This window comes from Cygnus atratus, chromosome 14 (genome assembly GCF_013377495.2).
Source record: "Cygnus atratus isolate AKBS03 ecotype Queensland, Australia chromosome 14, CAtr_DNAZoo_HiC_assembly, whole genome shotgun sequence".
Taxonomy (NCBI): domain Eukaryota; kingdom Metazoa; phylum Chordata; class Aves; order Anseriformes; family Anatidae; genus Cygnus; species Cygnus atratus.
Genome location: NC_066375.1, coordinates 12,375,605 through 12,401,303, shown reverse-complemented (window position 1 = coordinate 12,401,303; position 25,699 = coordinate 12,375,605). Strand labels below are relative to the sequence as shown.

At 53.1% G+C, this 25,699-nt stretch overlaps 4 protein-coding genes across 4 annotated transcripts; all 4 read right to left on the bottom strand.

Annotated features, from left to right (window-relative positions):
* Nucleotides 1–1,343: 1,343 nt before the first annotated feature.
* LOC118256184 (protocadherin gamma-A10-like) lies at nucleotides 1,344–4,521 on the bottom strand. Its single transcript, XM_035562924.2, has 2 exons — nucleotides 2,080–4,521; nucleotides 1,344–1,460 (listed from the first exon to the last, which is right to left on the bottom strand). The coding sequence occupies exons 1-2, from the start codon at nucleotides 4,519–4,521 to the stop codon at nucleotides 1,344–1,346; spliced, it is 2,559 nt and encodes an 852-aa protein (XP_035418817.2).
* A 1,653-nt stretch (nucleotides 4,522–6,174) lies between these two features.
* Nucleotides 6,175–8,694, bottom strand: LOC118256185 (protocadherin gamma-B5-like). The gene has a single exon (XM_035562925.2). The coding sequence runs from the start codon at nucleotides 8,692–8,694 to the stop codon at nucleotides 6,175–6,177; it is 2,520 nt and encodes an 839-aa protein (XP_035418818.2).
* Nucleotides 8,695–14,860: 6,166 nt separating this feature from the next.
* LOC118256187 (protocadherin gamma-A2-like) lies at nucleotides 14,861–17,262 on the bottom strand. Its single transcript, XM_050713688.1, is given in 2 exon segments — nucleotides 14,861–16,731; nucleotides 16,734–17,262. Coding segments are annotated over 2 exon segments (2,400 nt in total).
* A 2,952-nt stretch (nucleotides 17,263–20,214) lies between these two features.
* On the bottom strand, nucleotides 20,215–24,015 carry LOC118256212 (protocadherin beta-15-like). Its single transcript, XM_035562949.1, has one exon. The coding sequence runs from the start codon at nucleotides 23,769–23,771 to the stop codon at nucleotides 21,330–21,332; it is 2,442 nt and encodes an 813-aa protein (XP_035418842.1). The 5' UTR covers nucleotides 23,772–24,015; the 3' UTR covers nucleotides 20,215–21,329.
* Between the last annotated feature and the right edge of the window lie 1,684 nt (nucleotides 24,016–25,699).

Below are 25,699 nucleotides of genomic sequence, written 5' to 3'. Positions count from 1 at the left end.
CATAGCATATTCCTCAACACAGCTATGCTGCTACTGATAACTCAGCCTACACATCTAGACAGAAGACCAGGGAAAGATAAAAATCAGACAAGCAGCAAAAGGAAGCATTCACAGAGAAAGCGTGATAGAGAAACTCACTAGGAGGGCGACATGGTCTTCTCTGCATGCAAGAAAATTCCGCCCCAGAACACCAAGAAATGACTCAGGCCTTAATCTAAAAACAAGGCCCTGAAGTCTTCATCTGGATAGACAGTAGGGGATATCATATTAAGAAAATCTCATCAGCTCTCATCACTTTTTCCATGATGTGGCCTGCTGATCTTGAATGAAAATGAAACTTTAAATGTAAAGGCTGTACTATGGGGCCTTATCTCACACATCTTGTGAGCAATTTGTTTCCCTTACACAACATCTTGTCTCCAGATGGCTGGCAGGACCTTCTCAAGGGAGATAATGATTTGCTGAAATATAAACTTTGCATTTTCAAATGTAAAAGGCCTACTGAAACATGGGAAAAGCCTATCCACAAATGGGAAATATGAAGCACAGCCTTCCTGAAAACAAAAGCCTGAAAACAGAATTACAACTAGGGAGAAACACTATAAGCCAATGCAGATATGGGTGCATTAATGAGGTTTTTCATAGGTATAAGAAGCCACTATACTCAGACATCATAGCTCTACATACACAGTTTCTGTGCAGAATATTTTAATATCAGAAGATTAGCATTGCCTTTCAAGTTAGTGACACCAGGATAAAATGGTGCATAAATGCTGCAGGAATTGGAAAAAATATTAAATCAAACTTAATAAATGCTAAAGAAATTGGCATTCATAATGACATCAAACCACTGCCCAAACAATATCACTACTGACACACCTTCTTTCCACATTCAGAACCAACCTCTCACCCTCATTCCTCTACATTCACAGCATTCAGTTGCACCACACTCAAAAACCAGCTTCTAACTGTATGAAGGCCACTGATAAGCGCTCATCATTCAGGGCCATTTTAAGGATACATAAGGCTGTCAAAGACTTTCACAGCAGAGCAGTAAACTTTCAGGTTATGTATGGAAACACCTCCCCCAGTCCCACAATTAATAAGTCTTTTCCAGTCTTTTCAGGGTTCTCTGCCACACTGAGGCCTACTTTTGACATTGACAACAAACAAGGCAAAAATGCGAAAATTGCAGGACAATAAAAGGACTTCACTCTCACTCTTCAAACCCCATTCTTCAATCTCACCACATATTATGCAACACAAATTCAAACGATGAAGCCACAACAAAGCTATTGCCATAGCATGCACATGCTAGCAAAGCCTGCTCATTTCTTGAGAGGTCAAGGCTCACACACTTGTCCTTCTTCCAACAGCCTTTCATACACAGCACCTCCATTGCAATCTGAAACACAACTTTTACCATTCTCTTTGATCTCTATAACCGGCAAACAGACATCCTAAAAAGACCAGTGGAACAGGCTGTTATCCCAACACATGTACAAAAACAGCAGCACGGATATTTCACAAATGTTAATGCAGCAACAGAAAAGATGCATACAGTATGGAGGAGAAAGAGACAAATGAAAAATGGGGCTATTAAGATTCTGTTTCATTTAAGATTCTATGGCAAGCTCACGCAACTCATCAAACACAAGGGCTATCGAAAAGATACATCTTAATTTCCTGAAAATGTCAAGTCTAAATTTACTCAGAACACAAACACACACACAAAAAAAAAAAAAAAAAAAAAAACGGAAAAACTGCATGATATGTCAGGTGATGTAAGGAGCAACCACATGGAAACTGGGAAAAAAGAAGTCCATTTACAGCAGAGCTGCAGGTGAAAGCCCCTGCTCGTCTCCTGCCTTCGGCACCAAGTGTAATTCTGGCAGCAGAGCCCGTGCTAGGCTCTCTTGACCGAGAGGCAGCCCCCCACAACCTGCCGCCCAGTGAAGCTGTGCCTTGCCCAGCAGCAAAACTCCACGCTCGGGAAGGAGAGCGGGGACGGAAAGGCAAGGAGCAGGAAGGGAGGCAAGCGCCGAAGGGGAGGGCGTCGCGGTGTCCGGAGCGACTCACCGGGAGGGCGTCGGGCTGTGCGCCGCGGGCGCCGGCAGCGTCTTCCCCGAGCAGCGGCGCGGCCTTGTCGGGCGGCGGCCGGGCCGGGAGGGTGTTGCAGCAGCTGTCGGCCGCCCAGCGCCGCTGGCTCTTGCGCGAGTCGGCGGTGAGCGACACCTCGTGCGAGTAGGAGTGCAGGAAGGCGCGGACGCCGTCGATGCCCACGAAGTGCGAGGCCGGGACGCCGCGCAAGGCGCCGCTGGCCGGCGGCAGCAGCTGCGAGCGGCGCCAGCGCCGCAGGCGCAGCGCCAGCAGCAGCAGCAGGAAGGCGAGGAAGAGGCAGGACACGGCCGCCACGGCCAGCACCAGCCAGCGCGTCAGGCTGCCGGCGGGCTCGGCCGGCGCCGCCGCGCTGCCCAGCTCCGAGAGCAGCTCGGCCACGCTCTCGGCCAGCACCACCGTCAGCGTGGCCGTGGCCGACAGCGCCGGCCGGCCCTGGTCCTTCACCACCACCACCAGGCTGTGCCTGGGCGCGTCGCGGGCCAGCGGCGAGCGCGCCGTGCGCACCTCGCCGCTGTGCAGCCCCACGCGGAAGAGCCCCGGCTCCGTCGCCTTGGCCAGCTCGTAGGACAGCCACGCGTTCTGCCCCGCGTCCGCGTCCACCGCCACCACCTTGGCCACCAGCGCGCCGGGCTCCGCCGAGCGCGGCGCCAGCTCCACGCCCGTCCAGACCGCGCCCGCCGCCGCCCCCGCCGCCGCCGCCGGCGGGTACAGCACCTGCGGCGCGTTGTCGTTCTCGTCCACGATCAGCAGCCGCACCGACACGTTGCTGCTCAGCGCCGGCGCGCCGCCGTCCTCCGCCCGCACCCACAGCCCCACCTCGCGCACCTCCTCGTAGTCGAAGGAGCGCAGCGCGTACAGCGCGCCCGTCTCCGCCTGCACCGACACGTACGACGAGAGCGGCGCGCCCCGCACACGCCCCTCCGCCAGCCGGTACCGCACGCGCGCGTTCTGCCCCCAGTCCGCGTCCCGCGCCCGCACCGTCAGCACCAGCGCGCCCTCGGCGTTGTTCTCGGCCAGACGGGCGCTGTAGCGCGCCTCCGCGAACACCGGCGCGTTGTCGTTCACGTCCAGCACGCGCAGCGCCAGCACCGCGCTGCTCCGCAGCGACGGCGACCCGCCGTCCGCCGCCCGCACCGTCACGTTGTACTCCGACACCTCCTCCCGGTCCAGCTCCCGCGCCGTCACCACGCTGTAGTAGCTGCCCACCGAGCTCCGCAGGCGGAACGGCACGTCGCCGACCAGCGAGCACCGCACCTCGCCGTTGGCACCCGAGTCCCGGTCCTGCACGTGCAGCAGGGCCACCACCGTCCCCGACGGCGCGTCCTCCGAGATCTCGCTCAGCGCCGACGACACAGTCAGCTCGGGCGCATTGTCGTTTACGTCCGTCACCAATATCGTGGCAGTAACTGTGTCGGAAAGGCCACCGCCGTCTTGTGCCTGCGCCTCCAATTCGTAGGAGTCGCCTTCCTCGAAGTCCAGGCTCCTCACCAGCCTGATCGATCCCGTCTCGGGATGCAGGTGGAAGATTTCCGATGCTATGTCCGTCGCTGTCTTAAGCGAGTATTTCACGTTCCCGTTGAGTCCCTCATCGGCGTCGGTGGCCGTGAGGGTAAGCAGCGTGGAGCCAACGGGCACGTCCTCGGGCACGCGCACCGCGTACACCGCCTGGCTGAACACGGGCGCGTTGTCGTTGGCGTCCAGCACAGACACGCGGATGAGCGCCGTGCCCGTCCGCGACGGCTCGCCGCTGTCTCTCGCCATCAGCACCAGCTCGTGAAACGCCGCCTCCTCCCGGTCCAGCGCCTTGGCCAGCACCAGCTCGGGACGCTTCTCGCCGTCGGCTCCCGCCTGCACGGACAGCGAGAAGTGCTCGTCGCCGCTCAGCTCGTAGCTCTGCAGGGAATTCACTCCCACGTCCGGGTCACGAGCTTTAGACAAGGGAAAGCGCGACCCGGGAGCTGCCATCTCGCTCATTCTCATTTCCATTTCTGCCTCTCGGAAGCTTGGTGCGTTGTCGTTGATGTCCGTGATTTCCACTTCGATCTCGTAAACCTTCATCTCACCCTCCACGATCACCTCACAGCGCAGCACGCATCGCTCCACCAGCCGGCACAGCTGCTCTCTATCTAGCCTCTCTGCCGTCACCAGGTGGCCGCTGTTGGCATGCAGAGCGAAATACCGCGTCCTACCTCGTTCCAGTATGTGGGCGCCGCGGTCGCGGAGCGCCGCCAGCTGCAGCGCCAGGTCCTTGGCCACGTCGCCCACGAAAGAGCCTTTAGGCAGCTCCTCGGGCACCGAGTAGCGCAGCTGCCCCCACGCCGCCTCCCACGCCGCCACCAACACGCAGCACAGCAGCGCTCGCTGCTTCCGGCCCCAGCGCCCTTCTCTCGCCGGGCACATCTCCGCCACGGCCCCGCCGTCACCGGACGCCCGCCGACAGCTCCCCGCCGCCGCCCCGACTCTTCGCCTCCGACTCTGGATCAGAATCTCGATCCGGTTTCCGCCCCCGGCTTCGGCTCAGACACTCGCTTTGGCTTAGACTGTCTCTCCGGCTCTTGTTCCGGTTCCCGTCCCCGACTCCGGCCCCGCAGCAGTCCGCTCTCGCCGGCCCCTCCGCCTCGCTGCAGCACGGCTCTGCACCGCGGAGCCGCTTGCAGCCCGCCCGGCCGCAGAGACAGCGAAAGAGCGGATGAGCCGGCCGCTGTTGCGGCCCGGCCGCAGCGGGCGGGGCTGGCTGCAGCGCGCCGCTCCTTCCTCTCCTCCGTGGTGAACAGCGGCGCCCGCAGCCACCACCCGGTACTGCAAGGGTGAGACCGCCTCTTTTAGGTGACTTACAGATCCTTAGCTGAATATTATTCGTGGTTTTTTTTTCTGTTTTTTCTTTTTTTTTTTTTTTCTCAGTGTATTTATGTCATAGTTTGCGGACTGGCTGCATATTTAATTACCAGTCAGGATGCCTCAAGATCGGTTGTCCTATTAGAGTTTACTGGGATTATCTGACTATTACTGGTATACCTACTATAACAAAGTCTTGTAAACAGTCAATTTTCTTGCAGATTCTGCTAGGTTACATAAGACATCCTAACACCTTACCTTACCAATTAATTGTAATCTTTCTGCTGGAGGTGAAGAGCCATATAGAGCTTTAACCAAACAATACTGGTAGACTGAGAGAGGAGGAGGTATGAAGGTAAAGGAGTACTCCGTTTGTCGTGGAGTATACACAATATAAATCATTAGAGCACCGTTCGAGGACGAGAGAACAAAAGCAGAGGTTCAAAGACGGTGACACATCTCTAGGGACAGGATGAGATGAGCACCGTGTCTCAAGTGACTTACCATGAGGATGAAAAATTAAACACAGAAGTCAGTCCTGAATGAAAAGGATGACTACCAGTACTTTTTTCTTGGAGCAACCTTCCACCGTAACTGAACAGGGTAGGCACTCAGGAATGGGACAAACGTTGGAAATATGCATCTCTACATACGTTTCGATGGAGATATGAACATCTGTACAGCTAAACACAGAAATAAGACTTGAAGTTTACGGACATCCAGCGAGGTTTCTGAAGCCAGCAGCACTATCTACCAGCTGTCCACACACATTGATCTGCTCTTCCCTCAAAGATCAAGCACAGCCCCCTCATCCCAGTCAAGCTTTGAACATAAGCATCCCCAAGTTATCCAAGATGATCCAGTACCAAACAACAAACACCAACACTATCGATTAGATCCAAGAATGTCTTTTTTTGGAAGAAGAATTGAGAAAAAGAATTCTGCAGAACAAAACGTCAATCACATTCTCCAGTGTTGACATGCACCATCAGTAGATGTCTTTATATCATATCATGGGCCACAATCACTGTTACAAACTTGTATTACTTTGTACAGAATGAGGTTAATGGCCAGTACGTCTCCACTTAGCCTTCCACTGTAATCACTGATGAACTAAGAAGAGAACTAACTGCCGGCTGTTAAAAAAGGGGGCAATTTTTCTCTCTGTCAGTTAAATGCAGATCAGCTGTTCAAAACAGATAACGGAAAATCTGAAGATCAAAAACGAGTACATTCGTGTGAAGTTAACAAAGGCTCAGAAGATGCAGTAGGCTTACAGACCTGTGGGGCGCCGGGGTCGTCAGACGGTTCTCCCGGGCCGGCGCTGCTGCTCGGGCTCGGCTTCCCGGAGGGCTCCCCGCTCAGAAGGTCCTCGGCGGCCAGGCTGGGTAGCCGGGCGGGAGGCAGCAGCCACGCGCCCTCGGCGACGGCACGGCCCGGCGCCACGCGCAGGTTGTAGGAGGAGGGCAAAGTGCCCTCGCAGAAGTCGGCCGGCACTGCAGGGCCGGCCGACGAGAAGCGCTGCGCGTCCAGGCAGCGCAGGACGGCCGGAGGCCCGGCCCGGCGCAGCCGCGACAGAACGGCCAGCGCTACGCTCAGCAGGAACAAGGCGGAGAGCAGCGCCAGCGCCAGCACCAGGGAGAATTGCAGCTCCGCCGGCGAGGCGGCTGCTGCTGGCTGCTCGCTCAGCTCCGGCAGCGCCTCCTGCAAGCTCTCGGCCAACACCACGTGCAACGTGGCCGTGGCCGACAGCGCTGGCTGCCCGTGGTCCTTCACCACGGCCACCAGCCGCTGCTTCGCCGCGTCCCGCTCCGACACGGCCCGCGCCGTGCGCACCTCGCCGCTGTGCAGCCCCACGCGGAAGAGCCCCGGCTCCAGCGCCTGCACCAGCTCGTAGGACAGCCACGCGTTGCGCCCCGCGTCCGCGTCCACCGCCACCACCTTAGCCACCAGGTAGCCGGCCTCGGCCGAGCGCGGCACCACCTCGAACGGCACCGCGCCCGCGCCGCCGCTCGCCGCCCCGCTCGCCGCCGCCGGCCACAGCACCCGCGGCGCGTTGTCGTTGCGGTCCAGCACGAAGACGCGCACCGTCGCCGTCGCGCTGCGCGCCGGCGCCCCGCCGTCCTGCGCCCGCACCGCCACTGCGAACTCGCGGCACTGCTCGTAGTCGAAGGAGCGCTGCGCGTACACCGCGCCGCTCCGCGCCTCCACCGACACGTACGGCGCCGCCGCGCCCTCGCCCGCCAGCCAGTAGCTCACGCGCCCGTTGGCACCAGCGTCCGCGTCCCGCGCGTGCACCCGCAGCACCGGCGCGCCCGCCTCGTTGTTCTCCGCCACGTAGGCGCTGTAGGCGGCCTCCTCGAACACCGGCGCGTTGTCGTTCACGTCCGACACCTCCAACGCCAGCGCCGCGCGGCTCGACAGCGCCGGGCTGCCGTGGTCTCTGGCAGTGATTGTGATGTTGTAAGCAGAGATTTTTTCTCTGTCTAAGCTACTCTCAATTACGAGTTTGTAGGTGTTCTCTGATGACTCTGCTAGTCTGAAAGGCAAATCACCGTCGATATTGCAGGTCACTTCTCCGTTGTCTCCAGAGTCTCTGTCACGAACATTGATCACAGCTATAACTGTGCTCGGGACCGAGTCTTCGGGTACCGGGTTCAAGATAGGAAGGAGGGTAAGGCTTGGAGCGTTGTCGTTCACGTCTATAATGTCTATGTGGACTTTGGCGTGCGCACTCAGCCCGCCCCCGTCCTTGCCTTCAACAGTCGCTTCATAATATTTCACGTCTTCGTAATCTAAGGGACCAGTAATCTTCACGTCCCCTGTCTTGGGGTCCAGACTGAAGGTCTGGCGAGCACTGTTTGCGATGTGACTGAAGCAATAGGTAATGTCTGCATTTGTACCTTCGTCGCTGTCAGTGGCTTTCACCTGAAAAGCTAAGGAGCCCTCTGGCAGATTTTCCAGCAGTCGAATCTTGTAGATCTCTTTGGTGAACAGCGGCGGATTGTCATTTGCGTCGGTCACATCAATCTTAATCTGAGCTGTCCCAGATCGGACTGGATCCCCGCCGTCCACCGCCGTCAGTATCAACTGGTGATTTCTCTGTTTTTCTCGATCTAAATTTTTCTCCAGTAGCAATTCCGCATGTTTCCTTCCATCGGGACTCTCCTTCACTACAAGGGAGAAGAGCGGACTGGGGGTAAGTTGGTAGTTTTGCAATGAGTTCGCCCCAATGTCGGGGTCTCTGCTACTGTCCAGTGGGAACCTGGTCCCGGGAGGAGTGGACTCGATCATTTCTATGGCAACAAATTCTCTGTCAAAGTGCGGTGCATTGTCATTGATATCCTGGATAGCAACGCTCACATGATATATATTGAAAAGGTTTTCCACGACAACTTCCAAACTTAGGACACAAGGCGACACGTCCCCGCAGATGCCCTCTCGGTCTATCCTCTCGTTTACAAGTAGATTTCCATTATCTGCCCCCAGAGAGAAGTATTGCTTTTCATCACCGGAAACAATCCGCAGCCGGCGTACCGGCATCTCGGCCGGGCTCAGCCCCACGTCCCGCGCCAGCGGCCCCACCAGCGAGCCCCTGCTCAGCTCCTCGGGGATCGCGTAGCGGAGCCGCTCCGGCGCCGCCCGGCAGCACAGCGGCGGCAGCACGGCCAACAGCTCAACCAACAGTGCGACCCGCCCGGCGGCTCCGCGGCTCCGTGCTGTCGGTCGGATCTCCATTCTCTGCTTTGCTGAAGCGTAGTCTGCAGACGACTTGAAAATATGCTTGCCAAGCGGCTGAATCAATGCCAGAAAAAAGCAAATACATGAAATCCTTACTGCCGGTTGGAGGACGAGCTGGAGCCGGGCAGGGTCGTCCTGCTTCTCTCTGCTCTGCTCCGTGCGGAGCGGCTTTGCGTGGGCGCCAGAGCCGGGGAGGCGCCAGCGGCGGAGCGGCTTCTCCGTGTTGGCCAACAGTGACACCCTGAGTCCGCGCCTAAGAACCGCAGCCCGAATTGTATGCCATTCGTTTTCTTAAACCCCACTCCAACACGGGTAGGGAATCACGCACGCTGTCAGTAGAGCAAAACAGAAGACTTGCATATGCACGGAAGCTGTGCATCTGGTGTCACTCAGGGATCTCCACTGGCACCGGAATTAACATCTTTGTCGGTGACATGGACGGTGGGATTAAGTGCACCTTCAGCAAGTCTGCAGACGACACCAAGCTGAGCAGTGCAGTCAACACACTGGAGGGAGAGAGTTCAGGATCCAGAGGAACCTGTACAGGCTTCAGAGGCGGTCCCATGAGAACCTCATGAAGATCAACAAGGCCAAGTGCTGTGTTCTGCACCTGAGTAGGGTCAATCCTAAACATGAATACAGGCTAGACAAGGAGTAGATTGAGAGCAGCCCTGTGGAGGAGGACTTGAGACTGCTGGTGGATGAAAAACGGAATATGAGCCAGCAATGTTTGCATGCAGCCCAGAAAGCCAGTTACATGCTGGGCTGTATCAAAACAAGTGTAACTAGCAGGTCGAGGGAGGTGATTCTCCCCCATACTCCAATCTTGTGAGACCCCTCTTAGAGTGATGCATTCAGCTTTGGGTCCCCCCAGCACAAGAAGGACATGGGCCTGTTGGAGCAGGTCCAGAGGAGAGCCGTGAAGATGATCAAAGGGTTGGAACACCTCTCCTATGAAAACAGCCTAAGACAGTTAGAGCTGTTTAGCCTAGAGAAGAGAAGGCTCCAGGGAAATCTTATAGAGGTCTTCCAATACTTAAAGTGGGCCTACAGGAAAATTTGTGAGGGACTTTATCAGAAAGTGTAGTGGCAGGACAAGGGGTAATGGTTTAAAATTAAAGAGGGTAGATTTAGGTTAGACATTAGGAATAAATTTTTTACTCTGAGTGTGTTAAGTTACTGGAACAGGTTGCCGAGAGAAGCTGTGGATGTTCCATCCCTGGAATTGTTCAAGGCCAGGTTGGATGGGGCTTAAGGCATCCTGATCTAGCTGAAAGTGTCCCTGCCCATGGCGCGGGTGGGGGTGGGGGTGGGAGGAACTCGATGATCTTTATGATCCCTTCAACCCAAACCACTCTGTGTCATGATTCTGTGATGATTCTATCTGAACAAACCTACATTTGACTTTCTTACACTTGAAAGTCTTCTTCCAGATAAGCCCTCTCCCACTGCTCGCAGAAGAACAGGATCTCTTACCTCTGCACCATAATGATCTTATTGGCCTATAGAGTCAGGGCACCTGATTATTCCTGTTGCTGTCCTCTCACTACCATGAGAAAAATAGCAGGATGAGTGGAAGGCTGAAGTACTGTGTGTAAATTGTGGTTTTATTTTTGATAGTTGGAAGAGCACAAGCTAAGAGTCAGCTTTCCCACCTGGAAAGGTATTATTACTGATGGCCAAGCAAAGCTGGGAATCTCAGTCACTGAGAAAAACACAGTGGTCACATCAGACCTACCGGATCCCATCTCTTTTGGCATTCAAAAGCCATCATCATCATATTAGTGCTGTACAACCTAACCCCCAATCTCTTTTACAAGCGTTGCTTTGATAAAGCATGGCCACGTCTCTTGACTAAACTGGTTGTTATTGCAGTGGGTCCCATAATTTAAAAACTTTTTCTGGCAAATGTTGTGGGCAGTTACTATTGCTTGAACAATCCATGGGAAAGCAGACAAATGCCACCCTCAGGAAAAGGTATTGTATCTCACCTGAGCATTAAAACATTTCTCTCTACAGAGAAAAAAAGACCTGAAGGAAGGCTATATCACCACAGCACATTAAGCAGAAGACATGAAAAGATTAGAAAACTCTCCACAGTACCTTAACCAGTGAAGGAGCTCCCGCGTGTATACCAATGTTGATTCTCTCTAGATACTGATGTGAATATCTCCTTCCCTTCTCAATAAGGTGTTGCTAGAAAATGTATTTTTCTGCTAACTCTGGCCAGACATCCAAAGGACGATAATTTCTTTTCCTCCAAGCTACACTTACACAAAAGTCATGGTAACAAATTAATAAGCTTTCATAATAAAAAACTCTTTTTAATTCATAGTATTTCAGGAGTTAAGAGGTAGCAGACATGGACATCTGTATTTCAAGTCCTGGATAGAATGTGGGAAGGATTTGGATATGTATATAGGAACCTGGGGACTCTGATGAAACATCATGGTCAATTCACTGCCTCTTATATGGTGCCTATCACAACCCAGATGTATTCATTCTCCATGCTGAAGCACCTTTCAAAATCTCTGCATTTCCAGTGGAGACTGTTTTTCTCCTAATTCCAAGATTCTCTCATTCCCTTTGAATACCAGAGCACAGATCTATTCCAGGAAGACACAGATAAGAACAAGCCTGCATCAAAAAGGGAAACATTTTCTTCCCACATCCATATCACATATGATTTTGTGTCTAATGGGTGGCAGCTGAAAAGGATATGTGGTGGTTTTTACTCGGGTGGGTGGCTGAGTTGCTCTCTCACTCCCGCTCGTCAAAGAGAAAGGGGGAAAAAATACAATGCAAAGGGTTCAAGGGTTGAGATAAGGACAGGGACATCACTCAACAATTATCGTGATGGGCAAAACAGACTCAGCACAGAGAGATAGTAATATTTATTGCCTTTTAGTAACAAGCTAGAGAAGTGAGAAACAAAGGAAAGAAACCAAAAACATCTTCCCCCCATCCATCCTCTTCCACCTCCTCCCCCCGAGTGGTGCAGGGGAATGGGGACTGCAGTCAGTCTATGGCACTTTGTCTCCACCCCTCCTTCTCGATCACTCTCATCCCCTGTGCCATGGAGTTCCTCCCACGGGATGCCATCCTTCCCGAACTGATCTGACATGGGCTTCCCACAGGCAGCAGCTCTTCAAGAACTGCTCCAGATATGGGTCCGTACCACAGGGTCTATCCATCAGGAGCAAAATGCTCCAACTTGGGTCCCCCACGGGCAGCAGCTCCTGCCATGTCACCTGCTCCTGCTTGGGCTCCTCTCCAGGTCCAACCTGGAATCTGCTCCAGTGGGGGTCCTCCACAGGCCGCAGCCTCCATCAGTGTGGGTACACCTGCTCCACCGTTGTCTCCTCCATGGGCTGCAGAGTGGAATCCTGCTCCACCGTGGTACTTCATGGGCTGCAGGGGGACAGCCTGCTTCACCATGGTCTTCACCACCAGCTGCAGGGGACTTCTGCTCCAGCACCTTGAGCACCTCTCCCCCTCTTTCTTCACCGACCTTGGCACCTGCAAGGATGTTTCTCACTCCTCTCACTCTCCCAGCTACTGTGTGAAGCAGTATGTTTTTGTTTTGTTTTGTTTTGTTTTGTTTTGTTTTTCCCTTTCTTAAATATGCTCTCACAGAGGTGCAAACAACATCGCTCATTGTCTCAGCTCTGGTCAGCAGCAGGGCCCTTACCTTATATGGGGCAGCTTCTAGATTCTTCTTACAGAAGCCACCCCTATGGTCCCCTGCTACCAAAACCTTGCCACGTAAACCCACTACAGGATAACAGCCACAAGTTTAGTCCTTGGGATGCACGAAGTTGGGAAGGGAAGGGAAGGGAAGGGAAGGGAAGGGAAGGGAAGGGAAGGGAAGGGAAGGGAAGGGAAGGGAAGGGAAGGGAGGGGAGGGGAGGAACAGGGAACAGGAAAAGAAAGAGAAAGAGAGAAAGAAAGAGAAAGAGAAAGAGAAGAGAAAGAGAAAGAGAAAGAGAAAGAGAAAGAGAAAGAGAAAGAGAGAAAGAGAAAGAGAAAGAGAAGAGAGAAGAAAGAGAAGAAAGAGAAAGAGAAAGAGAAAGAGAAAGAGAAAGAGAAAGAGAAAGAGAAAGAGAAAGAGAAGAAAGAGAGAAAGAAAGAAAGAGAAAGAGAAAGAGAAAGAGAGAAAGAAAGAAGAGAAAGAGAAAGAGAAGAGAAAGAGAAAGAGAAAGAGAAAGAGAGAAAGAGAGAAAGAGAGAAAGAGAAAGAGAAAGAGAAAGAGAGAGAGAGAAAGAGAGAAAGAGAGAAAGAGAGAAAGAGAAAGATCTTTGTAAACCTTTCACGGGGAATCTTACAGAACAATTTTCTCTCAACAACTCTGTTCTGAACTTATAAGCAGGAGTTTTTATGCTTCACAAACTTATTTTGCTTAAACCGAAATACTACAATATACCAGCAGTTTAAATGGCATAACAATAATAAAATGAAGTAATATTATTTTATTCATTAAACATATTTCTGAAGTCCTAAAAGCTTGTTAAATCCATGATGAATGATCAGTAGCAGAGGAAATAAGGAAAGGTAGTTTCCAAGACAGCCTCTTTTGTACATGTGTCCTCAGAAAAGAATAGCATGTTTGGTAGGAAAAAAAAATGTTTTAATGTTTCTCATGGTTTTGATTGTGATAGAGTTAATATTCCTCGTAGATGCTCATATGATGCTGTGTTTTGGATTTTTTATGAAAATAGTGGTGATAATACACCTATGTTTTCAGTTGTTGCAGAGCAGTGCTTACATAGAGCCAAGGATTTTTCTACTTCTTATGTTGCCCTGCAAGTGAGGAGGCTGGGGGTAGCATCATAATCTGTGAGGGGACACAGCCAGGACAGCTGATAGAAGCTGACTAAAGAGTTACTCCATACCATATGATGTCATGGTCAGCAATAAAATCTTGGGTAAGAAAGAGGAAGGGGGGGGGAAGTTCTGAGTGATGGCATTTGTCTTGCCAAGAAACCATTATGCATGATGAGCCCTGCTTTCCTGGAGACGAATGAACACCTGTCTAATGATGGGAAATAATGAATGAATTCCTTGTTTTGCTTTGCTTGTGTGCATGGTTTCTGCTTTATCCCGTAAAATGTCTTTATTTCAACCAATGAGTTCTCGCACTTTTACTTTTCTGATTCTCTCAACAGTCCCACCTGGGGAGAATGAGCAAGTGTCTGTGTGGTATTTTGCTCCTTGCCAGATTAAACCACAACAATGTTATAAGGAAAGCAAACATAGCACGATAAATTACACTTTATTTTAAAATATTTTCCATTTGTACGCAAGTACATATATTCTCCACATCTTGACATTTACACATACATACAAATCAATGATTACATTTCTGTCAAACTCAAAAGTTAACTCAAGAAGCCCAGCAGTGGGAAACACATCGAAGAGTGTCAAAGACATATCAAATGCATATCAAAGACATTTAGTTTTTACCAAGTAGCATGCATATATTCGTAGATTTATGAAGGTCCTTAGGTGGGACTGATTAATTTGCTTGCTGCAGATAGAGTTCCAAGTCACATGGTACTTCAGAGGGGCTGGTTTTCTGGCTACAAGGTGAAGAGTTACCCAATTCTATTAATACTTGAGAATTTATACTGGGAATGGCAAAGAAATTCTGGAAACTAGGTACCCTAAAGCACTATAAAAATTTCCAGAGAGAATTAGAAAAACAATTACAGAAGGAAATTTCCTAGCGCAGGTGTACAAACAATAGAACCTTTCAGCTTTAGAGAAGGATACGATATGATGGACTTTGACAAACCCGTACAGAAGCTGTCACATAGAAAAACAAAAAACACATGAGAGAATGAGGAGGTATCTCAACCTTTCATATCCAGGGCTGCTCTTTCCGCATTTTGCCATGTCCCCGGGTGCCCTAAGCAGCGAGTTTATAACACGGAAAATACCTGATCTCAAGTCACCTCCACTTCATAAATGCAGTAAAAAGGTGAAATGAAAATGGAAAACACAAAACCAACCAACCAAAAACGATTAGAAAGAAAAGAAAAAAACAAACAAAAACAAACAAAAAAGTAGAAGAAAAACATAAACAACCAAACGAAAAAAAAAAAAACGGCACACACACACAAAAAAAAAAAAGTTAAGAAAACGGAAATACCTGAGAGGAAACTCAGTCTCCGTACTCGACAATGTAATTTTCATTAGGCGAGAGAGCAAGCGAAACCTCCGAAGACGGCCGGGCCGGGAGGGTGTTGCAGCAGCTGTCGGCCGCCCAGCGCCGCTGGCTCTTGCGCGAGTCGGCGGTGAGCGACACCTCGTGCGAGTAGGAGTGCAGGAAGGCGCGGACGCCGTCGATGCCCACGAAGTGCGAGGCCGGGACGCCGCGCAAGGCGCCGCTGGCCGGCGGCAGCAGCTGCGAGCGGCGCCAGCGCCGCAGGCGCAGCGCCAGCAGCAGCAGCAGGAAGGCGAGGAAGAGGCAGGACACGGCCGCCACGGCCAGCACCAGCCAGCGCGTCAGGCTGCCGGCGGGCTCGGCCGGCGCCGCCGCGCTGCCCAGCTCCGAGAGCAGCTCGGCCACGCTCTCGGCCAGCACCACCGTCAGCGTGGCCGTGGCCGACAGCGCCGGCCGGCCCTGGTCCTTCACCACCACCACCAGGCTGTGCCTGGGCGCGTCGCGGGCCAGCGGCGAGCGCGCCGTGCGCACCTCGCCGCTGTGCAGCCCCACGCGGAAGAGCCCCGGCTCCGTCGCCTTGGCCAGCTCGTAGGACAGCCACGCGTTCTGCCCCGCGTCCGCGTCCACCGCCACCACCTTGGCCACCAGCGCGCCGGGCTCCGCCGAGCGCGGCGCCAGCTCCACGCCCGTCCAGACCGCGCCCGCCGCCGCCCCCGCCGCCGCCGCCGGCGGGTACAGCACCTGCGGCGCGTTGTCGTTCTCGTCCACGATCAGCAGCCGCACCGACACGTTGCTGCTCAGCGCCGGCGCGCCGCCGTCCTCCGCCCGCACCCACAGCCCCACCTCGCGCACCTCCTCGTAGTCGAAGGAGCGCAGCGCGTACAGCGCGCCCGTCTCCGCCTGCACCGACACGTACGACGAGAGCGGCGCGCCCCGCACACGCCCCTCCGCCAGCCGGTACCGCACGCGCGCGTTCTGCCCCCAGTCCGCGTCCCGCGCCCGCACCGTCAGCACCAGCGCGCCCTCGGCGTTGTTCTCGGCCAGACGGGCGCTGTAGCGCGCCTCCGCGAACACCGGCGCGTTGTCGTTCACGTCCAGCACGCGCAGCGCCAGCACCGCGCTGCTCCGCAGCGACGGCGACCCGCCGTCCGCCGCCCGCACCGTCACGTTGTGCTCCCGCGCCGTCACCACGCTGTAGTAGCTGCCCACCGAGCTCCGCAGGCGGAACGGCACGTCGCCGACCAGCGAGCACCGCACCTCGCCGTTGGCGCCCGAGTCCCGGTCCTGCACGTGCAGCAGGGCCACCGCCGTCCCCGATGGCGCGTCCTCCGAGATCTCGCTCAGCGCCGACGACACAGTCATCTCGGGCGCGTTGTCATTCACGTCGGTCAACGAGATCGTGACTGTAGCTGTGTCTAAAAGCTCCCTGCTATCCCGTCCTTGCACCCTGAATTCCTAGGTGTCGTCTTCCTCGAAGTCCAGGCTCCTCATCAGCCTGATGGATCCCGACTCGGGATGCAGGTGGAATATCGTTGAGGCTTCCTCAGTTATTTTCTTCAAAGAGAATTTCACGTTTGCGTTGAGTCCCTCGTCGGCGTCGGTGGCCGTGAGGGTAAGCAGCGTGGAGCCCACGGGCACGTCCTCAGGCACGCGCACCGCGTACACCGCCTGGCTGAACACGGGCGCGTTGTCGTTGGCGTCCAGCACAGACACGCGGATGAGCGCCGTGCCCGTCCGCACCGACTCGCCGCCGTCGCTCGCCCTCAGCACCAGCTCGTGAAATGCTGCCTCCTCCCGGTCCAGCGCCTTGGCCAGCACCAGCTCGGGACGCTTCTCGCCGTCGGCTCCCGCCTGCACGGACAGCGAGAATGCTCGTCGCCGCTCAGCTCGTAGCTCTGTAAGGAATTCACTCCCACGTCCGAGTCGTGAGAATCGGCCAGGGAAAACCGCGACCCCGCCGCTGTCGTCACGCTCATTCTCAGTTCCACATCTGCATATCCGAAGCTTGGCGCGTTTTCGTTAATATCTGTGATTTCTACTTCGATGCCGTAGACCTTCATCTCGCCCTCCACGATCACCTCACAGCGCAGCACACATCGCTCCACCAGCCGGCAAAGCTGCTCTCTATCTAGTCTCTCCGCCGTCACCAGGTGGCCGCTGTTCGCATGCAGGGCGAAATACCGCGTCCTATCTGCCGACACAACTCGGGCGCCGCGGTCGCGGAGCGCGGCCAACTGCAGCGCCAGGTCCTTGGCCACGTCGCCCACGAAAGAGCCCTTGGGCAGCTCCTCGGGCACCGAGTAGCGCAGCTGCCCCCACGCCGCCTCCCACGCCGCCACCAGCGCGCAGCACAGCAGCGCTCGCTGCCTCCGGCCCCAGCGCCCTTCTCTCGCCGTCATTTCCCAGACCGGTCTCCGGCTCCCGCTCTCCCTTTCAGGCCCAGAGCCGTCCCCGCTTTCTCCGCGTTCCTCCCGACAAGCCTCGTCCCGAACAGCCTGTCCGGGCTCACTGACCCCGCGCCCCCTTTTGCCTTGGACCTGGTAGCCCAGCCTTAACCAACAGCGACACTCGCAGCCTCACACAACAACTGCAATCTTGTGCCTCTTCAGTGTCCCGTGTTCGCTCGCGCGGCAGGTCCGCTGCTACTCGCTTGCTGCTCATGAAATAAGGCCTGACACACACCGAACAGCTGTGCCGTCACGATAGCATGTCTCACCCTAATCGCCATGAAACCATCTCGGAGCACTGAAGACCTCGCGGGGAGATCGAAGTGCCTGGCAATATCTGTACTTAACGGCAACAAGGACCTGGGCGGAAAAGCTTGTATAAAAAACATGGCCAGTTAGAGGAGGAAAACGCTTTTTGTGTGCACTGTCGTCCCACCCCATCAGCCACAATTCCTTGTTTCCACAACAGAAACGAGTTACTGCACCCCAGAACACACTGTTTAAACGAGGCAGCGGTCTGTGGGACTGACTGTGGGTGGAGACGGCGCTGAGGTACCAGAACCTGGCCTTTGCCTTCTGCCTCTCCTTCTGACAAGTCCTGCCCAGTGCATTGCTTCCTAAATGGCACCTCTTAGGGCCCCCTAGGCAACAATCTTCACTGTTATAGCATTTAAGCTATCAGAAGACCTTCTGAACTGCCTCAGACATGCTGATATTTGGCTTAGAACAACTGAGAATCAGCAGTTTTACAGCAGGAGGTGCTGGTTCATTGCAATGCCAGTAAGAAAGACACTAAGACTCTGAGAGGTGTCAATCACAATTCCAGTGAATAGAGTGAAGATGATAAGAAGAGATGAGTATGAGTAATCTCATCTCCCTTTAGAGGCTGGGAACCCTGAGTGGCACATCTTCCAAATGGATTCCAGCTACATGCCATGTACCATGCAAACCCCATCTGCAGGAGATTGTGAGTGTCCCCTCATTGGTCATTCAGGCTATTTTAGGGTTTTCTGCAAGAAAGCAACTCTATTCATCATTTCTACCAAAAAGTTCTTGCTATACTGTTAGATGAACAGTATACTTCTTCAGTGTAGATGTGACCAGTACAGAGCAAGTAGTGCCTGCAGGCTCTGCTTTTACAAGGAGCTGGAAGAGTTTATTCTGCGACCAAGGGATTATGCAGCACAACACAGGCCTTCATCTGCTCAGGTTACCTTTACACATGTTTGGTCACTCCTCAGTGGGCAATGGTCTTGTTGTCAGAATCACAAAACCTGTCTTTGGCACATAACTCTTTATTGGGACCCTTGCAGAAGGGCCAGCCTTAGTCTGCTGCAGTTCTTGACAGCAAAGCCTCCCACCGAGAGTAGTTTTTCCTACCAAATGCCCATCTCCTGGTGCTCCCCAGAAATGTCACCAGAGGAAGATATACAATGACTTTGAGCCATCTGTCAATTGACACTCCTACTTTGCACAAATGCTTTGTGCCCAAAGGTCTTACAATTGCCATTCATCTCTGGAGCTGTTGAGAGAGTCAGAAAGGTCACTGCCCAACATCACCGCTTTCCAGAGGCCTTTGCACACTCAGGGTCCCAGCTAGTGGAAAGGCCACTTTCCTTTGTCCAGCAAGTAACAGAGCTGTGTCACAGTCATATGCTCAGGATCCCAGACTTCCAGAACAGTTGAGCTTGTCAGGGAATCTCTAGAGGTCATCTGGTCCAATCCCTGCTCCAGCAGGGCCACCTAGAACAGGTTGCCAAGGACCAAGTCCAGACAGCTTTGGAAGATCTGTAAGGATAGAGACTCCGTAACACCTCTGGGCAACCTGTGCTGATGCTCAGACTCCTGCACAGTAAAGAAGTGTTTCCTGATGTTCAGCGGGAACTTCTTCTGTTCCAGTGCGTGTGTGTCTATTTCCTCTTGTCCTGGTGTTGGGCACCACTGAAATGAGCCTGGCTCTGTCTTCCTCTCACCCTCCTTTCAGGTATTTGCATATATAGACAAGTACCCCTGATCCTTCCCTTCTCCCATCTGAACAGCCCTAGCTCTTTCAGCCTTTCCTCATAGCAGAGATGCACCAGTCCCTTCAGCATCTTTGTGGCTATATGCTCGGGTCTTTCCAGTATGTTCATGTCTCTCTGATCTGCACACACTACTACAAGTATGGCCAAACCAGAGTTGAGTTAATGGGTTGGATGGATCACCCCCCTTAAACTCTTGGAAATACTTTGCCTAATCCAACAAAGAACACTCTTAGCCTTCTTTGCAGTGTGGGCCCATTGGCCATGTCCAACCTGTTGTGCAACAGGACCTGGAGGCCCTTTTCTGCAAATTGTCTTTCCAGCATGGTAACACCCAGCATGTCCTGGTGCCTGGGGTTGTTAAATAACATATGTTAGGACTTTGTAGTTCTCCTTGGTGAAGTTTTGTCTCATCTGACAACACACAGAAGGTATGCTCTGCCCTGTTAACCAAATCATGAATGAAGACGATAAACAGAACTGCAACCAGTATTGACACATGGGATACAACAATAGTTCCCGGCATTCAACAGGACTTTGTGCCACTGATCACCACCCTTCTGGGCCCAGCTGCTCTGCCACTTCTTATGCTCAGTGCTCACAAAGCCCACAAGAGGCCTGCCAGCAATTCCCCAGTGCCTACTCTTTTCCTTCAGACACTAGTGGCCATGTCTCCAGGTAGAGGACACGTGACTGCAAAACAATACCTCAATCAAGGAACAAAATTTAAAAAAAAAAAAAAAGAACCTAGAATTGGAAAAAAGCCTGGATCCTTTACAGAGATTTTCTGATAAGAACATTACTACGAAGATTCTATCCACAACAGCATCCTTTTTATTGCCAGAATGGCACACGGACACTCATTTCATTTCACATTTACAGACAAGGGTATCCTGGATTAAAAATGATACAGTGTATAATGCAGCACAACATAACATGAGGGTGTTTAAATATCCAGTCCAATAACAACTTCTTTCCAACAACCCGTTGTTATAGGTTGGGTGTCAGTCCTTCTTAAGGGGAATTAGTAGACAATGCTTAAACATACAGCCAAAGGAGAAGGGGAAAAAAGGAAAATGTAAGCATTCTAACAAAAATCTGGAAAACCATACCATGATAGCTCTCGACTCTCATTGAGGAATCCCAGCAAGCAGGAATGAAAACAACAACACCAAACTGGATTCTACTTTTAAAATCTATCTTGGTTCTACCTGTAGACAAAGGTCCTCTGAGGCAACGTGTCAAGATGCCCTGCTATCCACCCAAACACAATGATCAAAGTCAAAGTTCTGTATAATTAGAGTCTATGGTGGAATTTTAGTGCTGCTATAGTTTTGAGTCAATCCCAAGCAGATGGACAACTGCAAAGTCTGGCTCTGCATGTTTTCACTATGCCATGGAGAAGATGAGACGGCAAAACTCAATAAAAAATATGCTTCTTGCCAACCAAGGTGGAAGACAATGCAGTGCAAAAGCACATGGTGATGACATATCTCACACAGACAGATCTGGGACTCAGCAAAGAAAGAGAGTAGCACTTGCATTACAGTGAAACACAGGGCTAACACCTTTCTTCCCCACAGACAAGGGAGGAGGGCTATACTGCACTGTCATCTGCCCAACCACAACATTGTGTTTCAGCACAGAATAAAACAGGGTGAGATCTGAGGTCTTTTCTAATAACAAGCACTTAGCCAAGGAGCCTGGATCAAACCTTACTCATGGAGCAGATTTGAAAAGCCATTAGCAGAGCTGAAACATATCATTGCCTGAAGAAGAAAGGCCTTAGTTTTCTTTTTTCTTTCTTTTTTCTTTTTTTTTTTAATTTCTAATATTTTTAGAGGGGTGAAGAAAAACATACATCTGCCTTAGTGTTAGATGGTTGTTCATGCAGCCAATTATAAGATCAGATTTATTTCCAGGAAACAAGACAGTGTTTCATAAGCCAGATCCCTTCCAGCTACAAGGCATGAAGCCTTTGGCTGGGTGAACTTGCAGCTAGTCAAACGAAAACCCATTGAACTGTCCCATAGATTCTGTCCCAGGACTGTCCAGGGTGGCATCCCCCATGGAGCTACGCACAGGTCGGAAATGCTCTGGGTCATCAACACCCCTGCCTGTGCCAGAGTGCTCTGGCAGCAGGCTGGGCAGGATGGGTTTCAGGTACTTGAACTCGCTGTTGCCTGAGCCCGTGGTCAGGTTGATCTCGTAGCAATAGGTGTGGGGCAGGGTCCCAGCAGCAGCCCCATCAGCCAGACTGCTCTGCAAGTTGCCTGTGCCATACAGCACGTGCCCTCCTTTCAGCTCCTTTCTCTTGCACACCTTGCAAGCAACAAAGGCTGCGACAGATGTGAGGAAGAGGAGGGAGACAAAGACCAGTGAAATGATTAAAAAGATTGTCAGGGAGCTGTCTTCATCCTGCACAGCCACCTCCTGCTGTGGCAGGTGTTCCTGTGAGAGGCCGTTGAGCAGGAGTATGCTCAGTGCTGCAGTGGCCGACAGTGGTGGCCTCCCATTGTCACGCACCAGCACCTCGAGCTTCTGCTTCATGGCATCCCTTTCTGTCACTGGCCTCCTCAGCCGCACCTCCCCATTTTGGGTACCCACGGTAAACAGCCCGGGGTCTGTGGCCCTTAGAAGGTGGAAGGAAAGCCATGAGTTCTGACCAGAGTCAGCATCAATGGCGACCACTTTGGTGACCAGGTCCCCCACCTCGGACGAGGCTGGCACCAGCTCACTGGATGGCGGGCTGCTGTCCTGTGCAGGGTGCAACACCAGTGGGGCATTGTCGTTCTCGTCCACCACGAGGAGGCGGACAGTGACGTTGGTGCTGAGGGGAGGGGACCCCGCATCGGTGGCACTCACCAGCACCTCAAGCTGCCTCACCTGCTCATAGTCCAGTGGACGCAGCACAAACACATGTCCGTTCTCTGAGTTCACGGAGATGCAGGAGCAGGGGTCCCGCTCTGCAGGGTGCACAGGCCTCAGGGAATAGATCACCTTGGCATTGGGTCCTGCATCTGAGTCCACTGCACTGACAGCCCCAACAAGCACTGCAGGGATATTGTTCTCTCGCACATACATGGTGTATGATGTCTGGTTGAAGACAGGGGCATTGTCATTGACATCAGAGATGTCCACCGTGAAGGTCTGCGTAGTGGTGAGGGGAGGAGACCCTGCATCTGCCGCTGTGACAACCACAAGGTACAGAGCTCTCTCTTCCCTGTCCAATGTGCTCATTGTCACCAGCTCATAGTAATTCTTAAAGGCTGGCCTCAGGGAGAAGGAGAGCTGGTCTTCAAGGGCACAGGTGATCTCCCCATTCACACCAGAATCCTGGTCTCTCACAGCAAAGAGGGCAACCACCGTCCCAGTCTCTGCATTCTCCGGGAGGGGGTTGCTGAAGGAACTGATCATAAGCTCTGGTGCATTATCGTTCACATCCACCACCTCCACCAACACCTTGCAGAGTGCCGAGAGGCCCCCACCATCCGTTGCTCGCACTCGGATCTCATATTTCTGTGTGACCTCAAAATCCAGGGGTTTTGTGACATGAATTTCACCACTCATGGCATCGATTGTGAAAGGCAAGTGGCTCGCACTGATTGCTTGGCTGAACCCGTAGGAGATGTCACCATTATGTCCCATGTCTGGATCAGTGGCTATAGTTCTGAGAATCACAGAACCCATTGGGGCATTTTCCAAAACTTGACCAACATACACATCCTGAGTAAAGATGGGAGCATTGTCATTTGCGTCCAGAACTACAATGTGGATTTGGGTGGTCCCGCTCCTAGGTGGAGAGCCACCGTCTGTAGCAATGAGACTGAAAAGCAACTCTGGCTGCTCCTCTCTGTCTAGAGGCTTTTCCAATACAAGTTCGACATAGATGTCACTGTCACCTTTAATCCGAGGAGAGACACTGAAGTACTCATTCTCGGGAGCGATGCTGTAAGCCTGGATGCTGTTGCTGCCAACGTCCAGGTCCTGAGCCGCCTCCACAGGGAATCGCGAGCCAGGGTCACTCGTTTCCGGGATCTGAAAAGTGACTCGTTCCTCGGGAAAGACCGGCGAGTGGTCGTTGACGTCCTCCACGGCCACCTCGACCCGAAAGAACTGCAGCGGGTTTTCGAGCAGGAGCTCGAAGGCGAGCGTGCAGGTAAGCGAGCGGCCGCACATCTCCTCGCGATCGAGCCGCTCCGCCAGGACGAGGCGGCCGGCGGCGCGCTCTAAGCGAAATTGCTGCCGGCCGGCCGGTGAGGCAATGCGTGCCCGGCGAGCCGACAGCTGCGCCGGGGTCAGCCCCGCGTCCTCCGCCACGTTGGCCACCACGGAGCCGCTCTCCCCCTCCTCGGCTACGGAGTAGCGGATGGGCTCGCAGCGAACGCGCGGCACGCACAGCAAAGCACACACACAAAGCACTTGCCTTGCAGACGCCATGGCGGGGCGGCGGACACCCTCCGTCTGCCGCAGTTCTCCGCGGGAAGCGGCGCCCGGCAGCGGCGCGGCGGGAAGCGGCGGGCGCCCTCCCTCGCGGCCTCCCTCTCTCCCTCTCGCCGAGGCCGGCTGGCGGCCCGCAGCGCGGCCGTCCGGGACGGCCAGCGGATGCTGCGGAGGACGGCGCGGAGGACCGCTCGCCGCCGCCTCCCGGCTGCGCTGCGCTGCGCTGCGTTGTGCTGGGCTCGGCCGCCTCCCCGCCCGCAGCCGCTCGCCGCCGCCTTGGCCAGGAGCACCACCCTGCGGCCCGCGGCGGGACTGCTCCGGGACGGGACGCGCTCCTGGCCGCCGTCTCTCAGCCTTTGCCAAACGCCGGCGTGCTCACAGAGCTTGCCTGCAAACAACATCGCTACAAGGACTCTCCCAACAGCAGCAGCCTTTTTGTGGCAGGAATCGCGCTCGGGTGTTCTTTCCAGGTCACCTTTACAGGAAAGCGTGTCCTGCTTGGCGGTGACGCGGCTTATGACTGCAGCATAAAGCAGCGTGAGCTTTTCCAAATGTTCAGTGCCATACCACCGTCGTTCCAACAACCTGTTCACCTGTTCTTCTGCCTGTGGTGACAGTCCTTCTTCAGGGGAATAGGTAACACAATGCTCCAACACAGCTCATACAGGAAAAGAGAAAGGGGGAAAAGGAGAATGAAAGCTTTCTAAAACCATGGAATTAAAACCACGAAAAATCATGTCATGACTGCACTCCCGTTTCATGGAGAACCTACAGGAAATGGGAAGGAAGATAATGGGATAAAACTGGGAGACTGTATTTAAGTTTGTCTAGGGACAGAGTCGTCGTTCATTTACCTTAGAATCCAGACAAACAGATGTTCACAGTGCTTTATATTTACCGTCAATCCCAGCATTGTGAGTGCTTCTAGAGTTTTGAGGCAATCTCCAGGAGACAGCCAACCCTCCTTTTCTAAACCAAAGGGATCTCTAGTTGTGCACGTTATTTCTGTCCCCTGGAGATGACAGCACTCAGTCCAAGTACCTCTCTTGCTGGCCAAGCTGGAGGAACACACATCGCAAATGCATACAGGGCCCATGCATCTCAGACAGGGAGATCGAGTACCCAGCTAAGAAAGAGAGCAGCACTTGTGTTGCATTGACACACAGGACTCACACCATCCTTTCCCTGCTGACATGGGAACATGGTTAAAGTGTATTACATGAGCGTGACTTGCTTTGCTTTTAAGGCAGGATGGCCAAGCGGCATTGGCGTGAAAATGATCTTTGTCTGCTCAATCTCACTCTTGTGTTACATCCCAGAAAAAGACAGGGTGGGGTCCTCAGTGCTCCCTAACAAGCAGGACAAAGAATTTAAGGAGCCACAGAATTTTACTAGACAAAGAACTTAATGAGTTAATTTAAGGAGCCAAACCCTACTAATGAAGCACTTCAGAAAAGATATTGTCTGAGATGAAAAATATCATTGCATGAAAGACATAGACTTCAGTTTTCTTTCTTTTTATTGTATTTTTTAAAATTTATTTATTTGGAATGGTGAAGAAAATCATACATATGGACTTCTCAGAAGGTCGTTTGCGAGGCCAATTACAAGTGCAAACTTACTCTCCAGAAAAAAAAGAAAAAAAAAAAAAACCACCTAAGTGTCATTAGCTAAATCCCTTCCAGCTCTAAAACGCGAGTCAGGGTCTGCCCTCACCGGTGGTGAACAGAGGGGAAGGATGACTTCCCCTGAGCAGCACAAGATACTCCATTGATCTGCTCACGATACTCTGCTGATGCAACCTGAGACATCATTAGCCTTCTTTATGGCAAGGGCATGCTGCTGGCTCAGGTTCAACTTGGTGTCCAATGGGACCCTCAGCACCTTTTCCACGAGGCTGTTTTCCTGGAACATGTGATTGTTCC